General features: G+C 42.2%; 3 protein-coding genes across 9 annotated transcripts in view; 1 reads left to right on the top strand and 2 right to left on the bottom strand.

Moving 5' to 3' along the window:
- Positions 1-8,502, bottom strand: part of cracd (capping protein inhibiting regulator of actin dynamics) — a 19,246-nt gene extending 10,744 nt beyond the window's left edge. Inside the window, exon 1 of one of the 3 annotated variants that reach the window (XM_034880892.1) lies at positions 8,237-8,502. Coding sequence is in view for 1 of the 3 variants with exons in the window: in XM_034880890.1 (XP_034736781.1) it covers positions 2,183-2,414 (232 nt within the window). In the remaining 2 variants the exon portion in view is untranslated. Of the gene's footprint in view, positions 1-2,182; positions 2,455-5,359; positions 5,967-8,236 lie in introns of those variants that run through there. The other 2 variants (XM_034880893.1, XM_034880890.1) reach the window with 2 other exon arrangements.
- A 1,231-nt stretch (positions 8,503-9,733) lies between these two features.
- On the top strand, positions 9,734-12,702 carry chst14 (carbohydrate (N-acetylgalactosamine 4-0) sulfotransferase 14). The gene is made up of 2 exons (XM_034880946.1): positions 9,734-10,287; positions 10,905-12,702. The coding sequence occupies exons 1-2, from the start codon at positions 9,985-9,987 to the stop codon at positions 11,730-11,732; spliced, it is 1,131 nt and encodes a 376-aa protein (XP_034736837.1). The 5' UTR covers positions 9,734-9,984; the 3' UTR covers positions 11,733-12,702.
- An 83-nt stretch (positions 12,703-12,785) lies between these two features.
- Positions 12,786-24,434, bottom strand: cep135 (centrosomal protein 135). 5 transcript variants are annotated; one of them, XM_034880896.1, is made up of 26 exons: positions 24,131-24,434; positions 23,632-23,764; positions 23,340-23,530; positions 22,693-22,860; positions 22,409-22,550; positions 22,189-22,273; positions 21,967-22,095; positions 21,214-21,429; positions 21,016-21,081; positions 20,698-20,848; positions 20,398-20,621; positions 20,033-20,188; positions 19,812-19,949; positions 19,250-19,327; positions 18,992-19,143; positions 18,146-18,261; positions 17,878-18,032; positions 17,100-17,155; positions 16,805-16,973; positions 16,604-16,714; positions 16,325-16,510; positions 14,809-15,018; positions 13,871-14,073; positions 13,652-13,756; positions 13,344-13,499; positions 12,786-13,161 (listed from the first exon to the last, which is right to left on the bottom strand). In XM_034880896.1, the coding sequence occupies exons 2-26, from the start codon at positions 23,742-23,744 to the stop codon at positions 13,140-13,142; spliced, it is 3,498 nt and encodes a 1,165-aa protein (XP_034736787.1). In that variant the 5' UTR covers positions 23,745-23,764; positions 24,131-24,434; the 3' UTR covers positions 12,786-13,139. The 5 variants fall into 5 exon arrangements, with proteins under 5 accessions (XP_034736787.1, XP_034736788.1, XP_034736789.1 ...); XM_034880897.1 differs by having other exon boundaries at positions 13,871-14,070; positions 14,806-15,009; XM_034880898.1 differs by having other exon boundaries at positions 14,809-15,009.
- Between the last annotated feature and the right edge of the window lie 34 nt (positions 24,435-24,468).

The raw sequence follows: 24,468 nt of genomic DNA, 5'->3' as shown, positions 1-24,468 counted from the left end.
TTGGCTGCTTAGAAATTAAGTGTTAACGAGCAGTTGGACAGGTGTACCTAATAAAGTGGCCGGTGAGTGTATATCTGAAATAGTTTTTTTTTTTAAACACAAAAAATGGATTGGATTCCATTCAACGCTCCTTACAAATACAAATGATGACTTTCCTGCCTGACTAAACTCATCGGTACGTTCCTCTGATCCTAACTATTAGTCAAAATAATTCATAATTTCTGCTTTTGTAACTCAAATATTAGGTATAATTCTATATAAATGAGTGTTAATTGACCATGAATTCCATAAAGTAGTGTAAAACTAATGGTAGTAAGGTGGTGTTAGTGAGAGCTAAAAAAAGAAAAGTCTGAAAAACAGACAACAAAAATTTAATTTTTGTCTGTTTTTGACCCCGGAAGACAACTCAAGGTTAATGGGATCGACCAAAGGAGAGTTAAGAAGAGATCAAAGAAGGCAGAAACGTGGACCAGCACACCACTAGCACGATGTAAAGGCACAAATCAAACCGGTCACCACAGCATGCAGTTCTTAAAGAGACAGTGAAAAAACAACAACATGACACTGAGGCCAACAGAGGTATTCTCATCCTCCTGATGTGATCACTGAAACTGCTTTGATACACTGTCTCTTTAAGATGTCCCCAAAAGCACTCTTTTTTTTTTTTTTTTTCCCTCTTCCTGTTTACCTGGGCCTTTGGATTCCGTTACCTCTAAAAGCATGTCATGCTTAGTTTCCGTGGCGTCCGTTGCCATGGTCACTGCGCACCTTGGCTGTGGTGAGAGAAGAAGGAAGTGAGCATGGGGATGCTGTTATCATCTTTTCTGCAAGGGGGTTGTTGTAAAGATCCTAAAAGGAGAAAGTCTCAGACAGCAGAGAGATCAGGATAAGGGGCACTGACTATTTACAGTGCTTGAGATGCTGTTGGACTTCATGTCTTGCTTTTTGTTTTGCTATCATCTATCCCCTGTAGCAGTATCCACATAAAAGGCTTGGCTTTGTTAGCTCTTGCAGAACGCCTCTTGGCGATTGGGGCACGATAAAGCCCTGGCATGTTTTAAAAGCAAAAGGAGCCCTCTGAGGCCACTCTGTTGTGGCTTGTTGATGTAGAAAAAATGGCACTAAAAAGTCAGCTGTACATCTGAAGTGACAACACACAGCTAAGATGCAGATAGTGCCAACATTATAAACAAAGAAAGACTCTTGTTGTAGTTGAGGTTAACATGTTTACTTGGAGCAGGGTCTAATCATAAGAGACCCACCGCAGAAATTGACACACACAGACCACCTCCTATTTGCATCTCATAAACCGACAGCAACCAACAAACTACAGACCCGTTCCTGGGCCCTGAACCCCGCTTCCTCTAACACCTGTCTGCAGCCCAGCGGCTGAGCCAGAGGTTTTCTGATGTACAGCGGGAAATGTGGGTGCGCTGTGTGAAACCACAAGAAACCTTGCTGGCAGTATTAAGCCAGAGACTTCGAGACAGTACTGAGAGAGCCGGAGAGAGGCCCGCTGTCTCCAGTGGGATCAGCATGATGTGGGCTTCCTTCCTCAGGGTAACCGACTCTCTCAGAAATGTCTGGCCTGAAAAAATACTCTTTGTCTTGCCAGCAAAGAACAAGGAGCAAACAAGCGTGTTGGGTGGTCGGGTGCGTGATCGCAGACTGACTGCATGTGATTGTGTCTGTTTGTGTAGAGAGAGATATTGTGGATTCTTTGTTTGTCTGTTTGTGTGCTGACTGTGCTTGGCTGCAAGTCCTAATATTGAGCAATATTGTCTGTGTGCTAAGAAGCCGGTGTGTGATGTTTTTTTTTTGTGTGTGTGTCGATGTGTGTTTGCAGTCGAATTGCTGCAGCAGACAGACTTGGGCAGCAGCTAGAGATGGGATGAGAGAAGCACGACGAGCAGCAATGTGCTCCGCGGAAGCAGAGGAATGCCTTTGACAAGGATACAGCTGCATCGTAGCATGGTGGCCGCATAACACGATGCTGCGTATCAGCGCTCTCGAACGAGCCAGCAGCTCAACATCATTCCATGGCGACACAGCTCTGCCTCAGAGCGGGCCAGACCACAAACCAAAGTCCAAGAGCATGGATTTGTGTGGCAGTGTCATAACCTCCCAGCACAAGTAGCTTGCTGACAAAGCAGACAGACGAACGTGGCGGAGCCGTGTTTACCTATTTCAGCTGCGCAGCTCGAGATTGCTGCGCACCACTGCAGTAAAACTTTAGGGAACATCGATCTGCTTTTTTGCACAAAGGTCGTTTTACCCAGATGAGCGTCGTCGCCGCTTCCGCTGCGGTTTAGGGAGAAAACGGTGAAAGAAATACACAACACAGACAAAACGGCAGTTTTGTTTTTGTTAGGTCTGGAAGCATCAGGTGCACTCACAGAGGGAAACATGGGCATGGCAAGAGGGGTGACATGGGAAAGGGGGGGGATGGATGAGGAGGCACAGAGGAAATCTAAACTCCAATTTCCTATAAACTTTTAGTTTCAAGATTTTATCATCTTATACTGGCTGCCTGGTTATCTGTATAGAAGCCTCATCGCTGCTACAACAGTTGGTGGGATTAGGTTGTTTTGCTTAAAACTGATGCTCTGATTTATAAAATGGAAAGGGAAAAAGTGTTTCAGGAAATTTCCTAGATGGATCTGTTCATTTATTCATGAAATTTTTGTAAAAGATTTTTACACAACCACATTTGCTATGTGTTCATATAATTTTTTTTTTTTAATTTAGGCCAAAGTGAGTCAAAAGTGTTTAATTAAGTGTCCTATCACTATTATCATCTTTAGGTATAGACTTACACAACAGCTCGTCAACACCAACTCTTTGTCCCAATCTCTACCATTCTCTGAGGTTTTGAGCTGCCTCGGGTTTCCATGGCAACATGTTAGCAGCAGCAGCAGAGGCCAGAGGAGACAGAGGCAACACGGAAATCAACTCCCACACCAAATCCTTATCATAAACAGACTAAAATAGTTCACTCGGCACACACCTGCACGATTCTCCTGATGTGGTTGTGCACTGATCGGCACAAAAGGGCAATGAGGGAGTATCCCAGTGCACTTGTTGTTTAGCGCACCCCAGGCGCGAAAGGGTTGGGTAATTTCACAAATGGAACATAAATAACAGGTGTGTGGAGAATGATTCATCATTATCTCAGCCAGTCACACTGCCGATGCCAAAATAAAGCAAGTAAAGCAAGCCATGACATGGTGGCTGGAACTGATAATCCCCACAGTAGCCATGTTTATATTTCAATCAAGGCTTTTTTTTTATTTTAAAATGTTATTTAACCAAAACCATTTAGCTAAATATATAGCATGTACAATGCTACTTTCCCCAGATAGTTTAGAAAGGATCTAGAAATTTTAATAGAATTAAGGTATCTCCAGAAATGATCCGTCTCTATGCAAGATTTAAACTGCCTACATAAAAACAATTTAAACAGAAATACGTCCTCTACTGACAACTGAAATGCAATACACCTCTAGACAACAACAAACAAGTTACTAAATGTCAATGACCGTGTTTACACATTTATGTATTGCATTTCGTTTTATTTCCTTAATCTTTTCTTTTTGCATTTACTGTAAGTCTTCCATTGATCTTCTAAATGTGATGGTTTGCAAATTGAGACTAAAACCAATTTATAACAGCAGTTCGATGTGTTGAGCAGTACATTAGTTTGTGTGGTAATTATATGGCAGCCTGGTGTTAATGACTTTCCCACAGTCCATAAGCTGTTATGGATGACAGTAAGTCATCCATGCATCTTCATTACAGACTGCTTTACTGGCACGCTTGCAATAGTCACAGTAAACTTGTTGTTTAGATGTTTTGAACCTAAATGTATAACCAGGTTACAAAAGGGTTTATTCACTATCTTTACCATTGTTATGTAATTGCTGCACATTTCTGTTATGCATTTCAGGGGCAGATGGAATCAGCAAGCTATAAACGGAGTAATGTTGAGCTGATAATGAACTCAGATATCTATTTTAAGCACATCAGAGGCCAAGTTTTTATATCCAAATATCTGGATGTTCTACCTAATTGTCACGCAACTCCCTTCACCATGGCGCCATACAGGTAGAACCGGGCGCAAATATGCCAAACAAATGGGAAAAGCCCACAACAGTGACTGTTTATGCTGTGATGAACACAGAGCCCTGTGTGTGTTGGTGAACAAGTTCATTTCAGCATGTAGGACCCAAACCACCGTCTGCTGAGGAATAGTGTGTTAACGAGATTAAAGCTGCTAGCATGCTTCCTCAGAACAGCTTGTCAGATGGTCAAATGGCCTCAAAGACGCCCTCCATCCATCCCTCCCTCCCTCGCTCCCTCCCATGCCTTACAACCTCAGGATGGGGGGCGGGGGTCCAAAACCGACATTTACACCAACTTCACGCCGTTACTGGCCAGTGGTGTGGAGGTGACAAGCTGGGTTTGAACTTCACTCTCGAGCTGTCTTTTTATTTTTGACATTTCTGTCACTTATGGGAGTATCCTAATGCAACAAGAAGAACGTCCCCCATGGGAGAAAGAAAGCGTGCGCCCCATATATAAATGATATTGCGTGAACACCACTGACAAAGTAAAATGCAGACCCTCTGGTGGTGCTACAGCAAAGTCAGGAGATCACCAAATCCATTAGGAATCACCCTCTGTATTTCTTGTTCTACTTCTCTCGGTTTCCTTCTTTATTTCTTCTATGTATGTTTTTTCAAATCAATGGTTAACTTCCTTAATGTGGTAAAAACTGAGTTGCCTTCTGCGGTTCATTCGGTTAGATGTACTAAACAACCACCGGTAGTAGCCATCAGTGCAGGATGGTTAACATAACACAGAAGCAATATACATTATGACCTTAACAATGCTCCGTTTATGTTAAGACATTATGCTGTAAGGTGTTTTTGACATTTGTCAGTTCTCTAGATATCCACAGGGGTGCATGTGGAGAAACAATGGATTTCAGAGTGACACGCAACCATGTATCGTATGACCATGGTTATATTTTCCACATTAGCCAACAGTTAGGTGACAATGCTCAAGTGTGTAAACAAGACCACAACAGAAAGGTCTTCTCGTCCTGCCTGAGCATCTCAATCGCTATGACCTGTGATGGTTGACATCAACCAAAAACTCTGAAAATGCTGTTATATTAGTACGCGTCACTGAATCGCCCTGTTCAACACAAGCTGCTTACAATGGCTTTTGCACACAGCCAGAAAATATACAAAGAATCAATGGAAGCTATACTTCAAGTGAACCTACAAGCTGTCTGAGACCTTCACCTAACACACTTCATCAACCAGTAACTTTCTGTACAAGAATGCCTTCTTACCGTCCCGCAGTCGCTCTGTGTGCGAGGGTATCTACGAATGTGCTGCTGCTCCACCTGCCTGCTGTCACTGTGGATCTAGGGCATTACCTGGAGTCAGGTGTCAGATGCAGTGAGGCCTTAGTTTTGTGTGTGTGTGTGTGTGTGTGTGCGCGCGCGCGTGCATGCATGCATGCATGCAAGAGAGTGACGGAGTGAACATCCCTTGATATTTTTATATCTATGAAAATTTGATTACTGCTTTAAGGCGCAGCCACATACTCTGGTATGGAAAGTAGCGTCAGTTCGGGTTCCCGGTGCATGTTGGGAGTACAGCACATGCAGGGGAGGTGTGTCAGCAGGGTTAGGGGGCAGTGTGAGTGCTGAGCGAGGAGAGATGGGCGTTCTCCTGTGTTTGTTAGTGCTGCTGTGCTGAGGAGGCACAAAGTGACACTTTGTTTCCTTGCCACACAGCCAGTGCAGGAGAACAGAGTGGCATTCATCAGTTCTACTGACTGATGCACACAAAGGCTTTCATTGTGGGTTAACAGTCACTGTGTATGGACATGTGTGATTAGAATGCTTTGGAAGGCGGTGCGCCACAACTACTTCTTAATATTATGGTCATACACGTTATAGTCTTACTTCTCAGACTCTGGTAGTTGCAAAAAGATCCTCATTTTATGGTTATTTGTTATATTATTCTGATCTGGAATCATAACTCGAATCATAAATGGCATCAGCATAGTGTTGGTGGGTGATGAGACAAGCTCCCCCACTCTACAGTTCTGGCAGCATCACACTGCAGTCTCACAGGGATATGGTAATGATGGGGCTTCACCAACCTGGATTCCGCCTATATTACAGCAGCATAGCACTTCAAAGACAGACTGTTCCTTTGACTGATTTAGAAATAGAACCCCCCCCCCTCAACGTAAAGCAGAACTGAAACATGCTCTCACACAGATTTTCACATCTGCATGTATTCACACACAGGATGAGCACAGTCTTAATGACTCCACTTCATGTGTAAAGAAGCCAGGATCAACCGCTCCCTCCTACTGATGCTGTAGCAGCCACGGCACTAGCCATGTGATACACCACAATCTTCTCATTTAATGAAAATAAGTTGTTTTGAATGCACACTGAAATCTTTGGAGGTGACCTAAATACGTCAAATATGTCAGTAAAATAAACCTTGACATCAGCAGTAATTATAATAGAATGGATCCTGCAAAGGAGCGGAGATGTGTTACATAAACACATGCATGACCTTATCTAAGTTATATCAGAAGAGTCAATGACTGAGACCACACTGAATGATAAGAACCTCATAAGAAATTGAGTGGTAGTCTGTAATTACAATGTTGTGCTTCAGACAAAGGCGGCACTGATACTTATATCTGTATTATATTAGCATATTAAATAGTGTTATTCTTTTGACATTATTTCTTATATATCCCCTATACATAAGAAAGACAGTATTTACAGGAAGATTACATCTTAGATCTACGCATTTACTTTTGGAGTTGCTATTATTTTGGAAAATACAGTTTTACATGCAAAACATGCAGGTGATTAGGCCAGGTAGGTAGGTTTATGCCTTTAAGTTAAAGTTTGTCGAATGTGCGGCTATGTGACTGCAAATCAATTGGCATTTAAATGCGCAGAAAACATCAAACTTGGTCTGCCTCAAGGTAATTTAAATCAAATCCAAAGTTGCAGTTTTATCTGAGGTCAAAGGGTGTTAAGTGACTCCAAATAAAATGGATGCCGACTGGCATGGCAAGGCACTCCACAGACGTCTCTGGAAAAAGTGTTCGTTAGTCACCCTTTGGGTAGCGGTGACATGTTTATACTGTGTAGCTCCGGTGCATCCGAGAAACCAAAATGTTCAGGTTGGATATGAAGCTCAACATTGCGGTATAAAACACTACTCTTGACTCAGTGAAGGTGAAAGCTCTTCCCCATTTCTTCTGCAAAACACAGACCTGGATAGCACACAGCACAGCTCTGTCTTATGTCATCTCTAAATCAGCCCATACACCTACTAAATACAGATCACAGGTTATACCTACAATGCCATATTCTTGCGTGTCAATCAGGTGCAGAAGTAGCCAACCCCCCCCCCCCCCAAAAAAAAGACCAGTTTATTTAAACCAGCACCATTAATCCAACCAGCAGTAATTTCTGGGCAAAGTGCCATCTATTCTCCCTGACTTGGTCTTAGCACCAGAGTCGACTGTCGATGACAGTGATGCAGCGTTGATTGAAAGCCTTTAAACGACACGTAGAAAAAACTCACATTAATACAATCATTTTTTTTTCGCACATGTAGGCCCAAAGAATATGGCCTGTGCATGGTTCTCCAGCTGATTCACACATCCTGCGAGAGGCTGTATTGTGTATCGTTTGGAGGAAGACGCAGATAGCTGCACATGGGGAAAGACTACATCACCGTAAAGGCTTTAAGGCTCGGATCAATACCTGGCCGTTAATGGCACATTGGAGGAAGATGCCGCACAGGGATTACTGTCTATTAATTACAGAGTAAAAAGGCGCACGGAGAACAAAGAATCTGGCCTTCCCTTTTCTCCGATATTGATGAGATCAAAATAGCGTTCAATTGATTAATTTGGAGAAAAAAAATAAAATAAAACGTTAAATTAGCCTACAATTTGGCCTGTTGATATTCGCCCATTTCAAGTCGGATTACATTACAAATCCCAGCCTATTTACAGCGCGCGCACACACACACACACACGCGCGCGCATATCTGTGAAGGATGGAGCAGGAGACGTGAACGGGTTAATGAGAAATGAGAGGTGGGATACAGTGACAAGGTCATTAGCGTCGTGAAAATGGACACAATATGCAAGACAAGAGGAAAAATCCCACCACCTTTTGGACCGCGATTCCTCCTTGCGATCGGCGCTGAGGTATGCCCAGCTCCGGCAGCTCCGGCAGCTCCGACCCTTTTGTGTTGCTGATGCTGCGGGTGCCCGACAGGAAGACGCACGCACCGGCGGTCCCGCACAGCTGCACGCGTGCGAGACAGAGATGGAAGGGTGTGGCTGCGAGAGAAAGGTGAGCGGCGCGGCGTCGCCAGCGCACAGCGCTAACATCCAATATGAGGCCCTATAGTCACGATGCGAGCACGTAACTGGGACGTAAGTCCCTGTTTATCGGGTGTAATTAAAGAAACAGCTGAATGGAAACGAGGACCCGCCCCGAGGAAAAGAACACTGTGTATTCCTGGAGGAGTTCATCCGACTGGATTAGATTGGGTCTGTGGTTTTCTACTTATAATCATCACCGGCTGTCAGTCTGTTTTGACGGCCTATGTATGATCACCAATAATTCGTGATGATATCCTATATATCAACTCTCCAATGGATGGAGCAGGATATTATCACACACAGACCACGGCTGACACAGGGGTTGACCTGTCTAGGCTAGAACAAGGACTCCCAATTTGGGGTCTGGGGAGAACCCCCCTCCCCCCTAGCACCAGCTATGCCATCACGTTAGATCAATACTTAGCCTGTATTTTTTTTTTAGTAATAGATATAACTCTGAGACACCACAATACTGCACTAAGTGCAACCTCCACAATTGGTCTATTTACATGTTGTACTCTTTAAGCAGTTGAACATTTTTCAACTTGTGTATATTCAAATATTTGTTCTTGTATTGTATTTCTATTATTTCATGTATGTTGTATCCTAGTATTTCATTTAAATTCTGTGTTGTGTGACTGATTTTGCTGCTGCAACACTGTAATTTCCCATTTTATTGGGATCCATATCTATCTATCTTAGGAGTTGCAGGCCTTGTATTTTTATGCTTTAGTATGTATGGTAAACCAAAATGTTCTCCTGTGCATATCATCACGGATGAGAGCCTGAACCCTGGCAGTATCTTACTTCACTGTACCTTTACATACTTAAAAGTACTCCACATTCATTCAGTTACCTGAAAGTTAAAACACTGAAAGTATACAAGGACCAAGAAATCTTGAGTCCCCTGAGCTATGGCTAAACAACCAGGCAAACCCAATATAAACTAACTGAACTACATGTCCCAGCTGGCATTGGGTACATTAAGATCCCCAAGTTGTAAAGACAATGCTCACACCCAAACGAAAAGCCTTTCTGGCTGCAAATATACAGCCATACGTTTGAAAAATGAAACGTTTAATGACTGTATTATATTACTCCAAATAGTTGTTTACACTTTATTTAGTGCACTGACTGAATCCACCAGGGAGGATTTTATTTTGGAAATATTAACCGGACGTCTTGAAATTATTGTTCTAGTTAATTTGACATTACGTTTCGTCAATTGAAGATAATTTGGAGAGGAAATGTTTATGTGGAGCAGACCCATGTAACGTAGATACTCCCGACTAATTATTTAATATAAAGTTTTCTTTGGTCATTTTGTTAATAGACCTTGCAACATGTTCGTCGAAACGGTTTTATTCTGACACTTCATACGGAAATGCGTATTTACGCGAGAAGACTTCACGCACTTTTCTAAGTTTAACTATGGGTACGTGGTAGGTAAGCAGCGGTTTCTTTTCTTGCGTCGTAACATTGGGCAGCTGGGAACTTTAAAAGTGAACACGTATCGAGCATACAAGCCAGATGCAAGCTATGCTTCCTCGGAGGCACGACTACGGGATGAAAGGGACCGGAGGACCGCGCAACGGCTCGGTCATTAACTTTAGGACCACGGTGAACTCGGGCTCCGTCCGCCGCAGCTCCGCCGTGCTGCCCTCGGTGCTAACATTCCTGGTGATCGTAGCATCCGGAGGCCTGCTACTCATGATAGAGAAAGGAATGCTGAACACCATGGAGACGCCTCCACCCAGGGGTAGCGGCAAGCGGCTGGACTTCATTCGGCAGATTGGGGAGCACAGCCCGTCTGCTGTGGACGTGGACTCCCAGGTATAATGTAACACACCATTAAGTTCTGCTGGACTTATGGGTGTTTTTTTACCCTGCGAAAAGGTCCAGTAGTCAGCGGCGATTTTGATTTGTCTCGTGACTATGTGTATTTCAAAGTATTAGAAGATCTGGGGCATAAACTGTAGAATATAAGGCTCTACAGCCATATCGTTAGTTGGATGGACTGAGAAAGTAGGAAGTCAAAGGGAAAACCCCAAGCACAAAATATAATCTAAAACGTTCTGGTTTGTTAAAAAACCACATATGTGCGACCCCTAAATACGTATGCAGGTCATATTGTTTATATTGCCTTTTTACAAATATCTGCTCCCTTTAAAAGGGGCACTCCAGTCGTATAATGTTGGGGGCTGCCCAAAAGAATGGTCAAAAATAAATCAGCGGAAACTGAAATATTTATCATGTGAGTTAATAGTGTTTTCATTAAACCCTCTCCACTTGGTAGATTACATCATACACAATCTGGGGGATTTTCTCAGACTTGATGTTAAACAGCTGTTTTCACAGCCTGAGTATTACAAACCATGGCTAATCCTCTGATGTAAGTGTGTTAAATTGGTGGAATGTACCTTAAAAGTCAGATTTGTGTTCCCATTCAGATCCTCCAGGAGATCCGTAACCGGACCATCAGGACACTGTGCAGCCAGAAGAACATGCCCCACGGCATTTGGTCCCTGAGCCCCCTGCAGAGGAAGACGCTGCTGCAGCACATCCTGGTGAATGATCAGTACCACTTCCTCTACTGCTACGTCCCCAAGGTGGCCTGCTCCAACTGGAAGAGGGTTCTGAAGGTTCTGAACGGAGCTCTGGAAAGCGTTAATGTCAACATCAAGATGGACCACCGCAGCGACCTGCTGTTTTTGACCTCTTTTAAACCCGAGGAGATCCGCCACCGCCTCAAGCACTACTTCAAGTTCATGTTTGTGCGGGAGCCGATGGAGCGCTTGCTTTCTGCATACAGAAACAAGTTTGGAGAGATAGAGTCCTATCAGAAAAAGTACGGTGTGGAGATCGTAAAGCGGTATAGAAAAGGCCGCGCCAAGGACGCATCTGTAACAGGAGATGATGTGACCTTTGCAGAGTTTGTCCATTACTTATTGGACGAGGATGTGGAGCGTATGAATGAGCACTGGATGCCGGTGTACAACTTGTGCCAACCCTGTGCTGTGTCCTATGACTTCATCGGCTCCTATGAGCATCTTGAAAGTGATTCAGAGTTTGTGCTCCAGCAGATTGGAGCGCCTCCTCATGTTCGCTTTCCAGAAAGGCAAACGTGGTACAAGCCAGTCACCACGGAGACATTGCACTATTACCTGTGCACCTTACCACAGAAGCTACTGAGGGAACTCCTGCCAAAGTACATTTTAGACTTCTCCCTCTATGCTTATCCTCTCCCCAACACAACCACTGAACACTGCCGGCATTAAATGTGCAATGTTTTATATTTCAGAGAATATTTTTTATAGAGAGTGATTTTTTTTTTTTTTTTACGATTTTTATTCCTAGGGAACAAACAGTATTTTGATAGCCATTACACAATTTTACTTGAGACGTTCAAATATATATTGCAAAATGTTGATTATTGGAAAGATGGTGACTTGACTACATAACCACTAAAGCTTGAAATCAGCTGACATCAGCAAGACAAAGAAAAAATAAAGGTAAATCACTTTGTGTTTTTACATGTTCCAATCACGCACTGTTACAGAAAGTGAACCAATTCAGTATATATACTGTATATAATGATGGAAATGTAAAATAAGGTTGTAAGACCAAACTTTGTATTTTGCTTGTATCTTCATCTACACAACAAAGTAAAGGATCAATAGCTTTTGTGGGCATTCCGTGGTTTAGCAGGCTAAAACACAAAAGGTATTTATTGACTGTACTCACAGGTTTGTGGGGTTCAAATCAAGCTTGTGACAGTTTGAGGCCATTTCCACCTGGTATTAAACTTCAATCTGACTGATCCGATCACTGGACAGCTTGAATTACAGATGGGAATGCGCCCATGGTGCGTGTGATAGACTGTAGGCAGCGCTTTATCATTAACATTTCTAAGTTTTGATTTATGTGAGAGACAGCTGAAATGAAAACACACACTCACAACAAGTCTACCGGTATGCACGAACGCAATCATACGCGTTTGTTTGCACATGGGGCGGGAAAGGGAGATCCGATCACAAGTGGTCATTCAAGATGCATTTGGAGATGCATTCTGCCGCCAGGTGTAAACACACATACTCAGAGTTGTCCACTTGTGATCGGATCACTCAGATTGGATTTTATTGCCAGGTGGAACAGCAGCCTTTGTTTCAAGTCTCAGCCTTTCCTCCTCATCCGTCTCCCATCTTTCCTATTTACTTTGTAATAAAAGAGGTCAAGTTTTGTGATGTACATCACTGCAATTTCTGTAATTTTGTATCACTTTATTTTATGAATAATTTAATAATTTAAACATCATTAAAAACACAAATATAAAAGCATAATACACATAACCACCGGGTTGAACACTTGAATACTTCTTTTGCTACATGGATGAGGTTATAGTTGCTGAGAGACAGATTCCTTTTAGAGGCACCAATGTACTGACAGAGAGGACACTTTGCATCCAGTTATGTTAGTGGAGACAATGAAGTTGCATATTTGGACATCAAATAATTTGTTTGAATGTTAGCACTGTCATTAGTTGTAGGAAGTGAGCGCCTGAGGCAAGTACATAAGGTTGCACCAAGGAATGCCACAGGCTAGTTAATGCCAAGACTTTGGCAGATTTGTACAATTCATATTTCTGACTCACTCATCAAATCCTTTTTTGTCTGTCTCTCTGGCCGTTAATCCTTGAAGCTCACACTTCTGAAAGAAGAAAGAAAAAATATTGAAAGTAGTTGGTGATATAAAAAGAGAGGGACTTTTTAAATAGTTATGACTCATCATTTTTTATCCAAAAGCTGTACTTCTTGTTTGTTAAAAAAACAAAAAACAGCTAAATTCCTGGATTGAAAATAGCTGTATCATTTTCATTTCCAAAGCCTTACTTGTCTGCCGACTTGTCAGTGGAGCGGTTCACAGCTCGTAAGATGGGGCGTTCTGGGGAGGTGTGATGAGAACCAGAGGAGACTTCGAGGGACGACGAACTCTGCAGGGAAGAGAACGACACACCCTGTCTGCGCATCTCCTGAACTGCCCTTTCACTGAGGACAGAGACAATCAGACAATCACGAAATGTATTGTTTGTGCCTCTGCTGTGTTGTTACATGCTACTTGTATTGCAGCTATACATACTTATAGATTACTGTAACTACTGTTCTGTGCTGGAGGTAAGAGTTAAAAAAAGTCAGCTCACCGTTCAAAGCGCTCAGTGATCAACTGTCTTTTTAGAACGTCCATCTCCGTCTGCAGCTGAGAGACTTTGCCGCGGAGCTGCGACACCTCCCTGGCATGCTCCGCACTGAGTGTATTCACACACGCAAACAAATCATAATCAAATCGTGTGGGAAAAAAAAAGAAGGCATTTATTTAAGTTTTGCAGTTCAAGTCAACATATTGAACTGGTTTTGTTTACGTTTTGCTGTCAGCCAGGGTCAGCCTATCACGTAGGACCTTCAGCTCAGACTCTTTCTCACTGGCTGTCAGGTGGGTTTGGAACTCCTTGTGCCGATTGGTGGAAAGAAGTGTCTCGAGGTTGCGCACGGTCAGCCTCTCACTGGCCAGTTGTTTCTTAAGTACCTCTGCCTCTGACCGAACATCCTCCAGTTCTCCTGTTAACTAGAAAACACTCAGACTTTATTTACAGAAAGCATGAATAACTGCTGCTGCTCGCCTATATGTACAGTGTGACCTACAGCTGGCTGCAACCAGTTTACAGCGAAGTTAAGGAAAAGCAAGCCTGCATTCACACTGCTTGCATCAGCCATCAGACGGTGCATCGAAGACAGGTCTTTCCATTCAATTTAAATGAAGGTAGTATGAAAAAGTCAGTGGTGAAAAGTTGAGGCCAACTACATTTTTGGAGAAACGCAACCCCGCACCACGCTGCGGTGGCCAATCATGTAACCGGTGATTAGACTTGTAATTCGGTTTTGAGACGGTGTGAGAGTCCCGTACAGTATCCGGGAAACATCACTGCCTCTATCGCTGCCAAGAGAAAGTTTTAAAAACACCAAACAAGCACTGAACAGCCCTGGAGTTTGTGTAGCAGCTGAATGTTTCCAAACAACAAAGGACAGTCCGTCTGTCTTTTTTCTTTCTCTGTGAAAGGCCGAAAGTGCAGTCGGAAACGTCAAAATCTATGAACGATGTGACAGAAAAACATAATTGTGAAGTTTAAAGTTTACTTGTGCTAACTTAGAGAGGGTTAAAGAGCACAACAGGTCACAGGACGTCACACAAATCGTGACGTCCTGTGACACTCCCATACCGCGGCACGCGAAACACTGCGCAAAGTCGCAGAAATGCTGTTTCCTAGTCTGAACGCAGCTTTAAAGCCAGAGCAGGCCTCACCCTCTCTAGGTCCATGCTCCTGGAGGTGAGCTGGCGTGCTGTGAGCTCCTTGCCAGAGTCCAGTTTGACACACAGCTCCCTGACGGATGCCAGATCCGCGACGAGTGTGGCCTTCTCCTCCTGTGCCTTGTGTAGCTCCTCCTCTAGTCGGGACATCCCACGCACCATCGACGATACCTGGGACTCATAAGCCTGCAGGGCCTGCACATGCTTGGGAAACAGCAGGGTGAAAAGCACAGTCATCACATTCTGCTATTAAAACTAACACGTCTGAATGTTTTACTTTGCAGCATACTACTTCTACAATTCTAGTAGACCATGACATGCTGTTTACGTCTCGATCTGGGTTCTGGTACCACACAGGTGTCGTTATGAAACTGGGTGTCATATTGGCATGGAAACCAAGATAATACCACTTTTATTTTACAGTTCACCGTAGTGTTACTTACGTCCACTCAATACCAAACCTTTACTTGTAGGGGTGTACGATTCAGAAAATGTCACGATTCAATTCAGATTATTAGGCTCACAATTCAAATAAAAAAATTATTCACAGTACGTAGTGTAGTTACTTTTCCTATGTATGTATGTATGTATGTATGTATGTATGTATGTATGTATTGTATGTATATCCATATTCATGTGGATTTGTTTGTATTTTAACATCCTGTTATAATAAATGTGAATGTTGTGTGTGATGTCTCTAATTTCCCCTTGGGGATCAATAAAGTATCCATCTATCTGCGATTGCAGTACACATGCAAAAAAAAAAAGGAATTGATATCGAATTGGTAGAGCTTGAATCACAATTTTTTGCAAACCCCTAGTTATTTGTATCTAAAAACCTTTACTCTTACTTGTATCTGAAAGCAAAGCACTCATACTCTGACACTACTACTGTTGTGTCTATTTTGTAGTTTTGAGATGTTGAAATCTGAAAATCTGCGCATGATTCCCGGTATGTGAAGAATGGTTTGAGAACCTTAAATTAACCAACATCGGATGTCACATTGTCATGTCGTATTAGGAGCATTGTGGATGCTCCTAATATTGGTTTAGAATGACCTTGGTCTATATTACAGTTGGGGCTTCAGCACAAACTGTACATTCTGATATCATCTCTTCTACAGTATACACATCCATTTGTTCCACTCATTTTGAATAACCCGGTCCCAAATTCTACGCTCAGTGGGTTTGAAACCACTCTGATTTGGTCCGGTTTTGCCGTGCAGTCCAAATTGGTCTGTCTTAGTCATTTGGTCTGTGGCAGGGTTGTCATTTTACAAAGTATGGTTACATTTTCAGTTTTTTCTTGAGAAGTTAATCTCCATAACTTCTTAATTACCTCAGTTGATCCTTGAGAAATACATCTCATTATGTTGTCAATGTTATTGGTAACATTAGTATTTGGAAAATCTATTTCAATCATCATTTCCCTAGAAAAGTTACTGGGTCAATGTTGAATTTCAACCATTCCCCTAGATGTCACAGTTGCTTATTCCATCCCATCTCTCACCTGTTGGATTTCTCTCCCCTGGTGGCTGACAATATCCCGAAGGTTTCTGCGCTCTGAGTCTGACGAGAGCAGCTCCATGCGGATGGAGTTATTAAGGCCTTCAGCCTGCTGCAACTTCTGCTCTCGCTCCTCCACCCCAGAGTGGGCCATCCTGAAACGCTCCAGCAAGTCCCTGTTCTCCTGCTCCTGTGGGTCAACAGCTAGCAGTCAGCTGGCAGACAGGAAAGAATGTACAGCATGACAGTAGCTACTATATAGAGGAGGATAGTTTTCTCTTGCCTTTGTGGCCATCAGTTTCTCTATTCTCGACACTTCAGAAATGTAAGAGTGGACCCTCAACTTCAGCTCATCCCTCTCATGCAACGCCTCCTCCATCTCCACATGAACCGCCTGCACAAACACAAAAGATGTTGCCGTTATTTCTGCGTTGTTCCCTTTCAAAATGACAGAAGAAACAGCTGCAGACTATTTATTACATACCTGGTTCTCTCTGGTCATTGTAGCCAGGTCATCTTGAAGCCTCCGGTTCTCTCTGATTGGGATTTCTTTGTCTCTCCTGAGTCCAGCCAGCTCCTCCTGACAAGCATCCAGCTGCCTCCTCAGGCTGGTTATCTCCCTCTCGCGGCTGTTTAACGCCCCCTGCAGCTGACTGCAAAAACCACATGTTAACACAGCAGCTTATTTAGTGCCAACATGACTTCTTGTTGGGAGACTTTCATTGGGACATTTAGTTGTGTTAAAAAACAATGCCGAAGGTTGAGAGCACAATACTCACGCTAGTGAGTTGTCCATGTTTGTGACGGTGACTCTCACATCTTTAAGGGTCTGGTCCTGTGTAAATACCAAATAATTACACCTCATTAATATTCTTAGAACAACTTGTCCCTTTTAAATTCATTTCAGTTTAGTTTATTTTCAACATGTCTGGAGAAACCAGACCCACGTGATGAGTTTGTCCAATCAGCTGCTGTTGGCAGTTGGTATCGCTTCAGTGTGTTCCAAGGCACTTTTTTTTGTTTAGCCAATTAGGGGAGGCAGTCAGTCCGACATGCCCTTTCTGCCAACGGTCACCCGTTGGGTTGGTGTGTCAGGGCACTTATTGTCCTCCAATATAAGTAATGGGGGACCAAATCCATTCCTTGATCCATGCAAAACATGAATGTTTATTTGACTTTAAAATCAAGTCTAGATATATCAAACCAAGTGGGTTTATTCCCAGGTTAGGGTAAGCATTAGCTCAAAATTCCCTGGCTGAACTTTGTACTAAAAATGTTGAAACTTTGGAAGATATCTGACTTGATTTGATTTCCGACACCTGCTGAGGTCTCAATTTAACTAAAGAGGACTGTGAATCTTGTCCCTTACTTACTGTACTTTGGAATTGCTTTAGGAGGGGAGTTTTTCATGTCTAGTATGAAGAGGAAGTATGATTACAGAAGCCAATATTTGAAATGCACATAAGGGCATGTGAGTATTGTTTTTGACACACTTGAAACATTTGAACCTATCCTTTAACAAAGACTAATCGCATGAGGTTTGTTGGTCACAACTACCTTTCTGGACAGCTCCTCCTGAACAACAACCAGTTTTTCAGTCTTTAGATCCACCTCGTCTTGCAGAGCATCTTTCTCTCTATCTAAAGCAGAGATGGACTTCTGAAGAACAGCCACTTCCTCCTTGTGCTTGAAGCCCTTCTGGCTCAGCTCCCCTGTCAGACAGATCAAAAATCAAGCAATCAGCAACAATAAAACCCCCACAGAAGAACAACAACACCAAATGTGGCAGTCCATCCTGAACCTCATAAAATACACAAATATATACCTATTGTCTCTTCCAGTTTCTCAATCTGCTCCCGGGCAGCATGCAACTCATTCATCTTCACAGACAGCCTGTGTTGGGTATCAGACAGTGACTGCTCCATCTGTTCCTGCAGCAGCCTGCCGACAGACAACAACCTCTGATCATTTTCAGTTCAGAATATGATGAACACACCTTTTGGCGGTAGAATAATGGGGCCAAAGATTCAGCAGTGTAAATGGATACAGCAGATAGACATTACACTCAAAGCTTAAAAGGTATACATTCTCATTTGTGTTGCTTTCAGTCAAATTAATGAATAATAAAAGATGTGTGTGTTTGTGTGTGTATATGTGAATTGGCTGCAGTGATGGATGTGTAACTAATACTACTAAATAATATTTGTGGTACTTACCATTATGGTTATAGGATGTGCAATACATGGTGATACACACACACATATATACATATATATATATATATATATATATATATATATATATATATATATATATATATATATACATATATATATATATATATACATATATATATATGTGTGTGTGTATGTGTGTGTGTGTGCGCGTGTGTGTGTGTGTGTGCAATATGTTATATTTGACATGGTATTAAACAGAAGGTATTGACCACGGCATGAGTTAATGGGAAATGTGCAATCATTATCAATGAGTGCAATATAAGGGTGGGAGGATGTGTTATTTTTCTCTTCCGTTTTTCTGTGATTGAGAGGAAAGGTGGGGTGGTATTGTGTGAGGTTTATTGTTATTATGTTGAAGAATTGGATGAGATTATGTATGATTATGTTCTATGTAGGGCAACTGTGTGTTTGTGTGCATCTTTTGCCACACCAACCTGAGAGCATTAGACTCGGCCCTCTGATGGGAAACCTCCTCTGCATTTTGGACCAGAGCAGAACAGCGAACGTTCAGCTCCTCCTCCACAGCCGCCTTGTTCTCCTTCAGCAGACACACCTGTGACTGCAGGTCCAGTCTCTCCCGCTCCAACTACACCCCAGTGACAAGATACCATTTTAGGATCAAAGTTACAGGGATGATCATTAAATATTTACTGTGTACTGAGCATATTTTTTTTTACATCCATCAGGCTTACACTCTTAACGGCATTCTCAAGGTCAAGAATCCTCCTTTCCTCTCCCTGTCTGTCTGCAAGAGCTGAAGTCTGGGCAACCTGCAAAAGTTTGTGTGTGTGTGTGTGTGTGTGTGTTAGGGTCCAACACATTCCAGGCTTACAATATAACAATGTGGTTTTTATTCAAGAGTAAGATCCAAGTAACGCTGCAATCAATGATTATTTTCTTTATCGGTTGATCTGCAGATTATGTTTTATGATTTCAACCGATTACCCATTAAAATATTGGAAAAATAACACAAAAAAACAAGATGAGGTCTTCTTGCTTTGTCCGACCAACGCTCTAAAACCCAACAATATTCAATTATTTTTCAACAATAACAGAAAACCAGGCAATATTCACATTGAATTGTTGCGTGAAAAAAATGATCAATTTATTGAGTAATCTTTGCAGCTCTAGATTTAAGCAAATTAAATATGTGCTAAACTTGTCAAGGGACTTGGGATTATTACAGACAGCAACTATCTTCAATACAGTATGTACTATAGTGTACACAATGAGAGGTATTACTCTGGAACCAACCTTTAATCTCTCCATCAATGTGTCTCTTTCAGCATCCATCTGCTGGATTCTGATGTCAGCCTGTTTTATCTCTTCCTTCAGTTTCATAAGGTCAGCTGTCATATCCGAGTCACGGGCCCGCTTCAAGTCCTCTTGAGCCTGAGTGACAGAAAAACATTTAACCCTTAAAAGAATGAAATCAGTAGTTTCCAGATGGTGGAAATACATTTTCTAGAACTCACTTGTTTAAACAGCGTTTTGAAATGGTCTTTCTCAGAGCTGAGAACCTTCACATTGTTCTGGATGTCCTCCATGTGCTTCTCAAAGTCCAGCAGAGCAGCCCGAAGCTCATCTCTTTCCTTCACTAATCGAAGCACTTCTGGCTCTGCAACACCTCCCTGAAAATGTTAGGTCATTATGTACTTTTTGCAGTTGTATGAAGATTAGGGGTGCTCGATTATGGAAACAATCCTTGTCACAACTATTTTGGTCAATACTGAAATCACGATTATATAAAAAAATAAACAGCAGCCCTAAAGAGGATTGTCCAAAAAATCTGTTGAAATCGTAACCATGATGATTTTTTGCTTTTAATGTCATCTCTTACCCTTCCTTTGGAGGGACTCCTGCCCCTGCTTGGACTACGAATGGGGCTTAAATCGTGGCCGCCAGCCCCTCGGGCTCTTTTGTAGCGCTCGGCCTCGTGGCGATAGTGATCCCTCTCTTCCTCTAGACTCTTGACAAATGCATCCAGCCGCGATGGGGAGCGTTCCCTTCCACAAATCCCGTGTTTTGCCCGAATGGCCTCCAATTCTAGCACCAGGCTTTTGTCTAGGAAACAGCAACGAGTCAGTAATACACTAGTGTCAACGATGTAAAGCTGCTATAAGTATCAACAGTTGCTTACCAGCAGCCATCATTTTCTCCATTTTGTCCTGCAGCCTGATTTTCTCCTCCTCCAGGAAATTCACAAGTCCCTCCATTTTCTCATTCTGCTCTTTGAGCTCCACCAGCTGGTCTCTGAGACGGTCTTTTTCAAAATCACCTTCAGATTGCTCCTGAAGGCATGTCATGTCCAACAGATTATGTATTTTGCTTGTATAATAATAACACATGACAGCTTATTGCAAGATACAAAAGCTGATTTTCTCCAACAAATATCAGTTATAGACAAAGATTCTGTAGTATTCCAAAAGAATAAATACTGAGCGTTTACTGTACATACCCTTCTTATTTGTGTTATTATGTTCTCCAAGTCTTCAATAATTAGCTGTTGTCTTTGAATTTCTTTCTGTGGAGAAAGAAAATGAAAAAAAAAAAAAAAAAAAAAAGACTTCAAGTTTAAGGTTTGTTTTCACTGTACTACTTCAAATTGTGGTACCTTTCACACAGGCAATGTCTTCCTGCTTTCTCATATTCTTACTTTAGTTTCTTCTAGTTCCATTTCAGCAGTTTCCAAAACGTGGTCCTTGTCCATCTCCAGCCGCTTCGCGAGGTCATCTATGTGCGTCAGCTCTTCACACAGTTCCAGGTTCTTTAAAGAAAGATTGGCCACTTCGGTGGAGGCATCCTTCTTCTTCTGCTGCAGTCCGGCTACCTTCTGATCCAGCGTCCTGTTGGCCTCCTGCAGGTATTCAATCTGTAGAACACAAAGCAGCAGCTAAGGGTCAAAATACAGGAGCGTGGCTACTAGCAGTGGTGCAAGAAGAACTCAGATCCTTTCCTTAAGTACAAGTACTAATACCACAGTGTAGAAATGCTGTCTTACAAATGAAGTTACTAATGGTCATTTTGGCTGTTTAGCTCTGTGTAGGCTGTTATATTGTTGGATAGTTTCGTTTATAATAAAACATAATACATGTGTTTTGTATGTAAAACAACTTTGTAAAGTAATTGTATTACTTTGTAGAGTATCCAACGCTGTCAGATGAATATAATGGAGTAAAAAGTATAATATTTCTCTCTGAAATGTAGTGGAGTAGAAGTAGTATTATAAAATGTAGCATGAAAAGAAAAAGATTAGGGTTAAATTTGTACTTAAGTACAGTACAGTAGTAGATGTTTTTAGTTACATTCCAGTACTAGATACTAGAAACCATGCAGATTGTTTGGAACTGGGCTCGAGACCAAGTTGACCCATCTGTTGGGAAACATCCCATGTTACTGCTGTGCTTGCCTGAAGGTTAAGATGGGAGATCATTTTCTCGTTGCTGATGTTCTGAGCTTCGAGGGATATGACATCATAAGGCCGTCCTCCGTGAAGAGCACGATTCATACGCTCGACCTCTTTGTCCCTCTCCTCCACCTAAAAGAAGCGTTTAGAAAATGAAGCAACATCTCATCACATCTTTAATAACATTTAACATGTCACAGTATTACTTCTAGTTGGATTTCTTACCTGTGTATTTAAGTGTTTTATAAGTTCTTGAGCATTTTCCAGGTCTAGTTTGACTTTTATGATTTCTTCCTGTAGCTCATGAATTCTATAAATGAAAATGAAAGCAAGTCAGACTGTTGCAGAAACAGCAATGCAAATGCAAGCATCTTCAACCAACATCTGTCAAGTAGTTTCCACCTCTCTCAATAATACAGTTAATTTGTCACAAAAGAAAACATACCTTCCATCTGCCAGTTGGAGTAGGTCAGCTATGTACGGATCATCAGGCTGCGACACAGGATAAGCTGACATAGAGGAGGAAGGTATGAGCTCATCAATCTGCATTCTCTGTCGTCTGAAGGGAATGCTGCGCTTCTTTCCACCTGTGAGTGTGTGTGTGTGTGAGAGAGAGAAAGGAGGACCCAACTCTTCAGCTATGGTTTAACAGTTTTGGTTGCTCTTTAAAATCTACATGCCACTTTCGGTGTGTTGTCAATGGAGCTTAGGTCAAACCCATGGCATTACCTGGTGTCTGCACCACAGCTTGCATGTTCTTCTCCTGCAGCTGTTGAATGCGCTCAGCTTTAGCCTTGCTATCTTTCTCCAAGCAGCGAACTTTGTGCACATACTGATTATTTAAAAACTTTAGGTCCGATGTCTCGTGGTCCAGTTTTCTGATGTGGGCCTTGAGTTCTAAAACAAGACATGATTTTAATAACAATTATCATTTAATGAACATTTTGTGCGTGAGTGGATCAAGTATAGGGCTGGGTACCAAATTCAATATGTTTTTACGCCCTGACTGAACTGGCTCTAAAAGTATTTAAAAAAAGCCTCGTTATTCAATACCAAATTTAAAATATCATCAGCATTAGCGAGTGAATAAGCATGCAGCATGCTTCTACCAAAATCTAATAATGCTGGTGATCGGTTGTCTAATGTTCATGTTACAGGAAAAACTCTACGTTCCAGATTAAGCAAGAGCTAAAGAAGTATATTAAAAGATTTGTGATCTGCAATGTGTACTGTTATTTATTTTTGTTAAAATGGATTTTATAAAATTGATATTGAATCAAGTTTAGTTTATCATATACAAACTGATATTAAACTCACGGTATAAATAATGTATACTTTAGTAGTCCGCTGGTTATCAACTGGTTAGCACAGCTTACCTCTGCTGGCACGATCCTTCTCCTCCTTCAGTTTGAGAAGTTCAAGATGCAACTCGTTGTTCTCCCTGACCACCCTGGCATTCTCTGCCCTGTATGGTTCCAGAAGAGCATCGACGTTTCGACTCTCTTTCTCAGTTTTCCCTGCTGACAGTTTGGCATTGCGCAGGCTTTCTGTTGTGTGGATCAGGTCACTGTAACACAGAGGAAGACATATCTGAGATACATATCCTCAACTCTAATTGACTGGCTGGGATGAAAGGAGAGCAGGTGCATAAGAATTAAAAGGCTTCACCTGAATAGTTTCTCCACTAGTGGCAGGGACTCTATTCCCAGTGGGTGTCGGTAACCCAGCTGATCCAGGCGCTTCCTCAAATTGACGAATTTCCTCTCTGCGCTGTTGTTCATGGCTGCTATATGATGTGGTACTAGTTCACTTACCATTACACGACACAGCAAAGGTTGCATTAACTTAGTAAGGCAGCTCAATACAGAAGTAACTTGAAATAAACAACATAACTTGTTAAAACGTGTGCTGGTTTAATAGGGTGACGTCACAGTGGCTAGCTAGCTATTTGTTAAGTTTGCTAACCTACAGCTAGCTAGTTGACGTTATTAAATGTTGGCTAACATAACGTCGCTAACGTTAGCTTACAGGCTAATAGCTAAGCCAATAATAGCATTATTTGTTTAACTACTGAGCCACCTGGAGGGATAAAAGGTAGCATTAACATGTACCGTTTGACTAACCTTAACCAATTAGCTTACTTAGTTAAGAGTTTGCCTCAACTTACCTTGCTTGAAAGAACACCGCTTTCTTGACAGCTAACCTGAGTAACGTCAACTTGGTTCTACATCACCGACATTAATGTCTCTCTTGGGCCAACAACTCGCTATACCTTACTTGTGACATTAAAATTTGTTCTCCGTTAAAGTAAGATAATCAACAACTCGTGAGTTAACATGTTTCCGCGGTAAAGGGGTTTGAAAAGAGCGCCGATGATCTCCAGTTTGGATTCGTCACCATGGAAGTGAGACACTCGCTGTGGAGTATCTGGGGAAGCGTGTTTTGTGAGCCGGCGTTGTCCGTACAGAAAGTGGAGGGTGGAGTCGGCACAGACAGTAGAATGTC

This window comes from Etheostoma cragini, chromosome 9, assembly GCF_013103735.1.
Source record: "Etheostoma cragini isolate CJK2018 chromosome 9, CSU_Ecrag_1.0, whole genome shotgun sequence".
NCBI classification, from domain to species: domain Eukaryota; kingdom Metazoa; phylum Chordata; class Actinopteri; order Perciformes; family Percidae; genus Etheostoma; species Etheostoma cragini.
The sequence above is the reverse complement of the archived record's forward strand: the minus strand, read 5'-3'. Positions and strand labels throughout refer to the sequence as shown.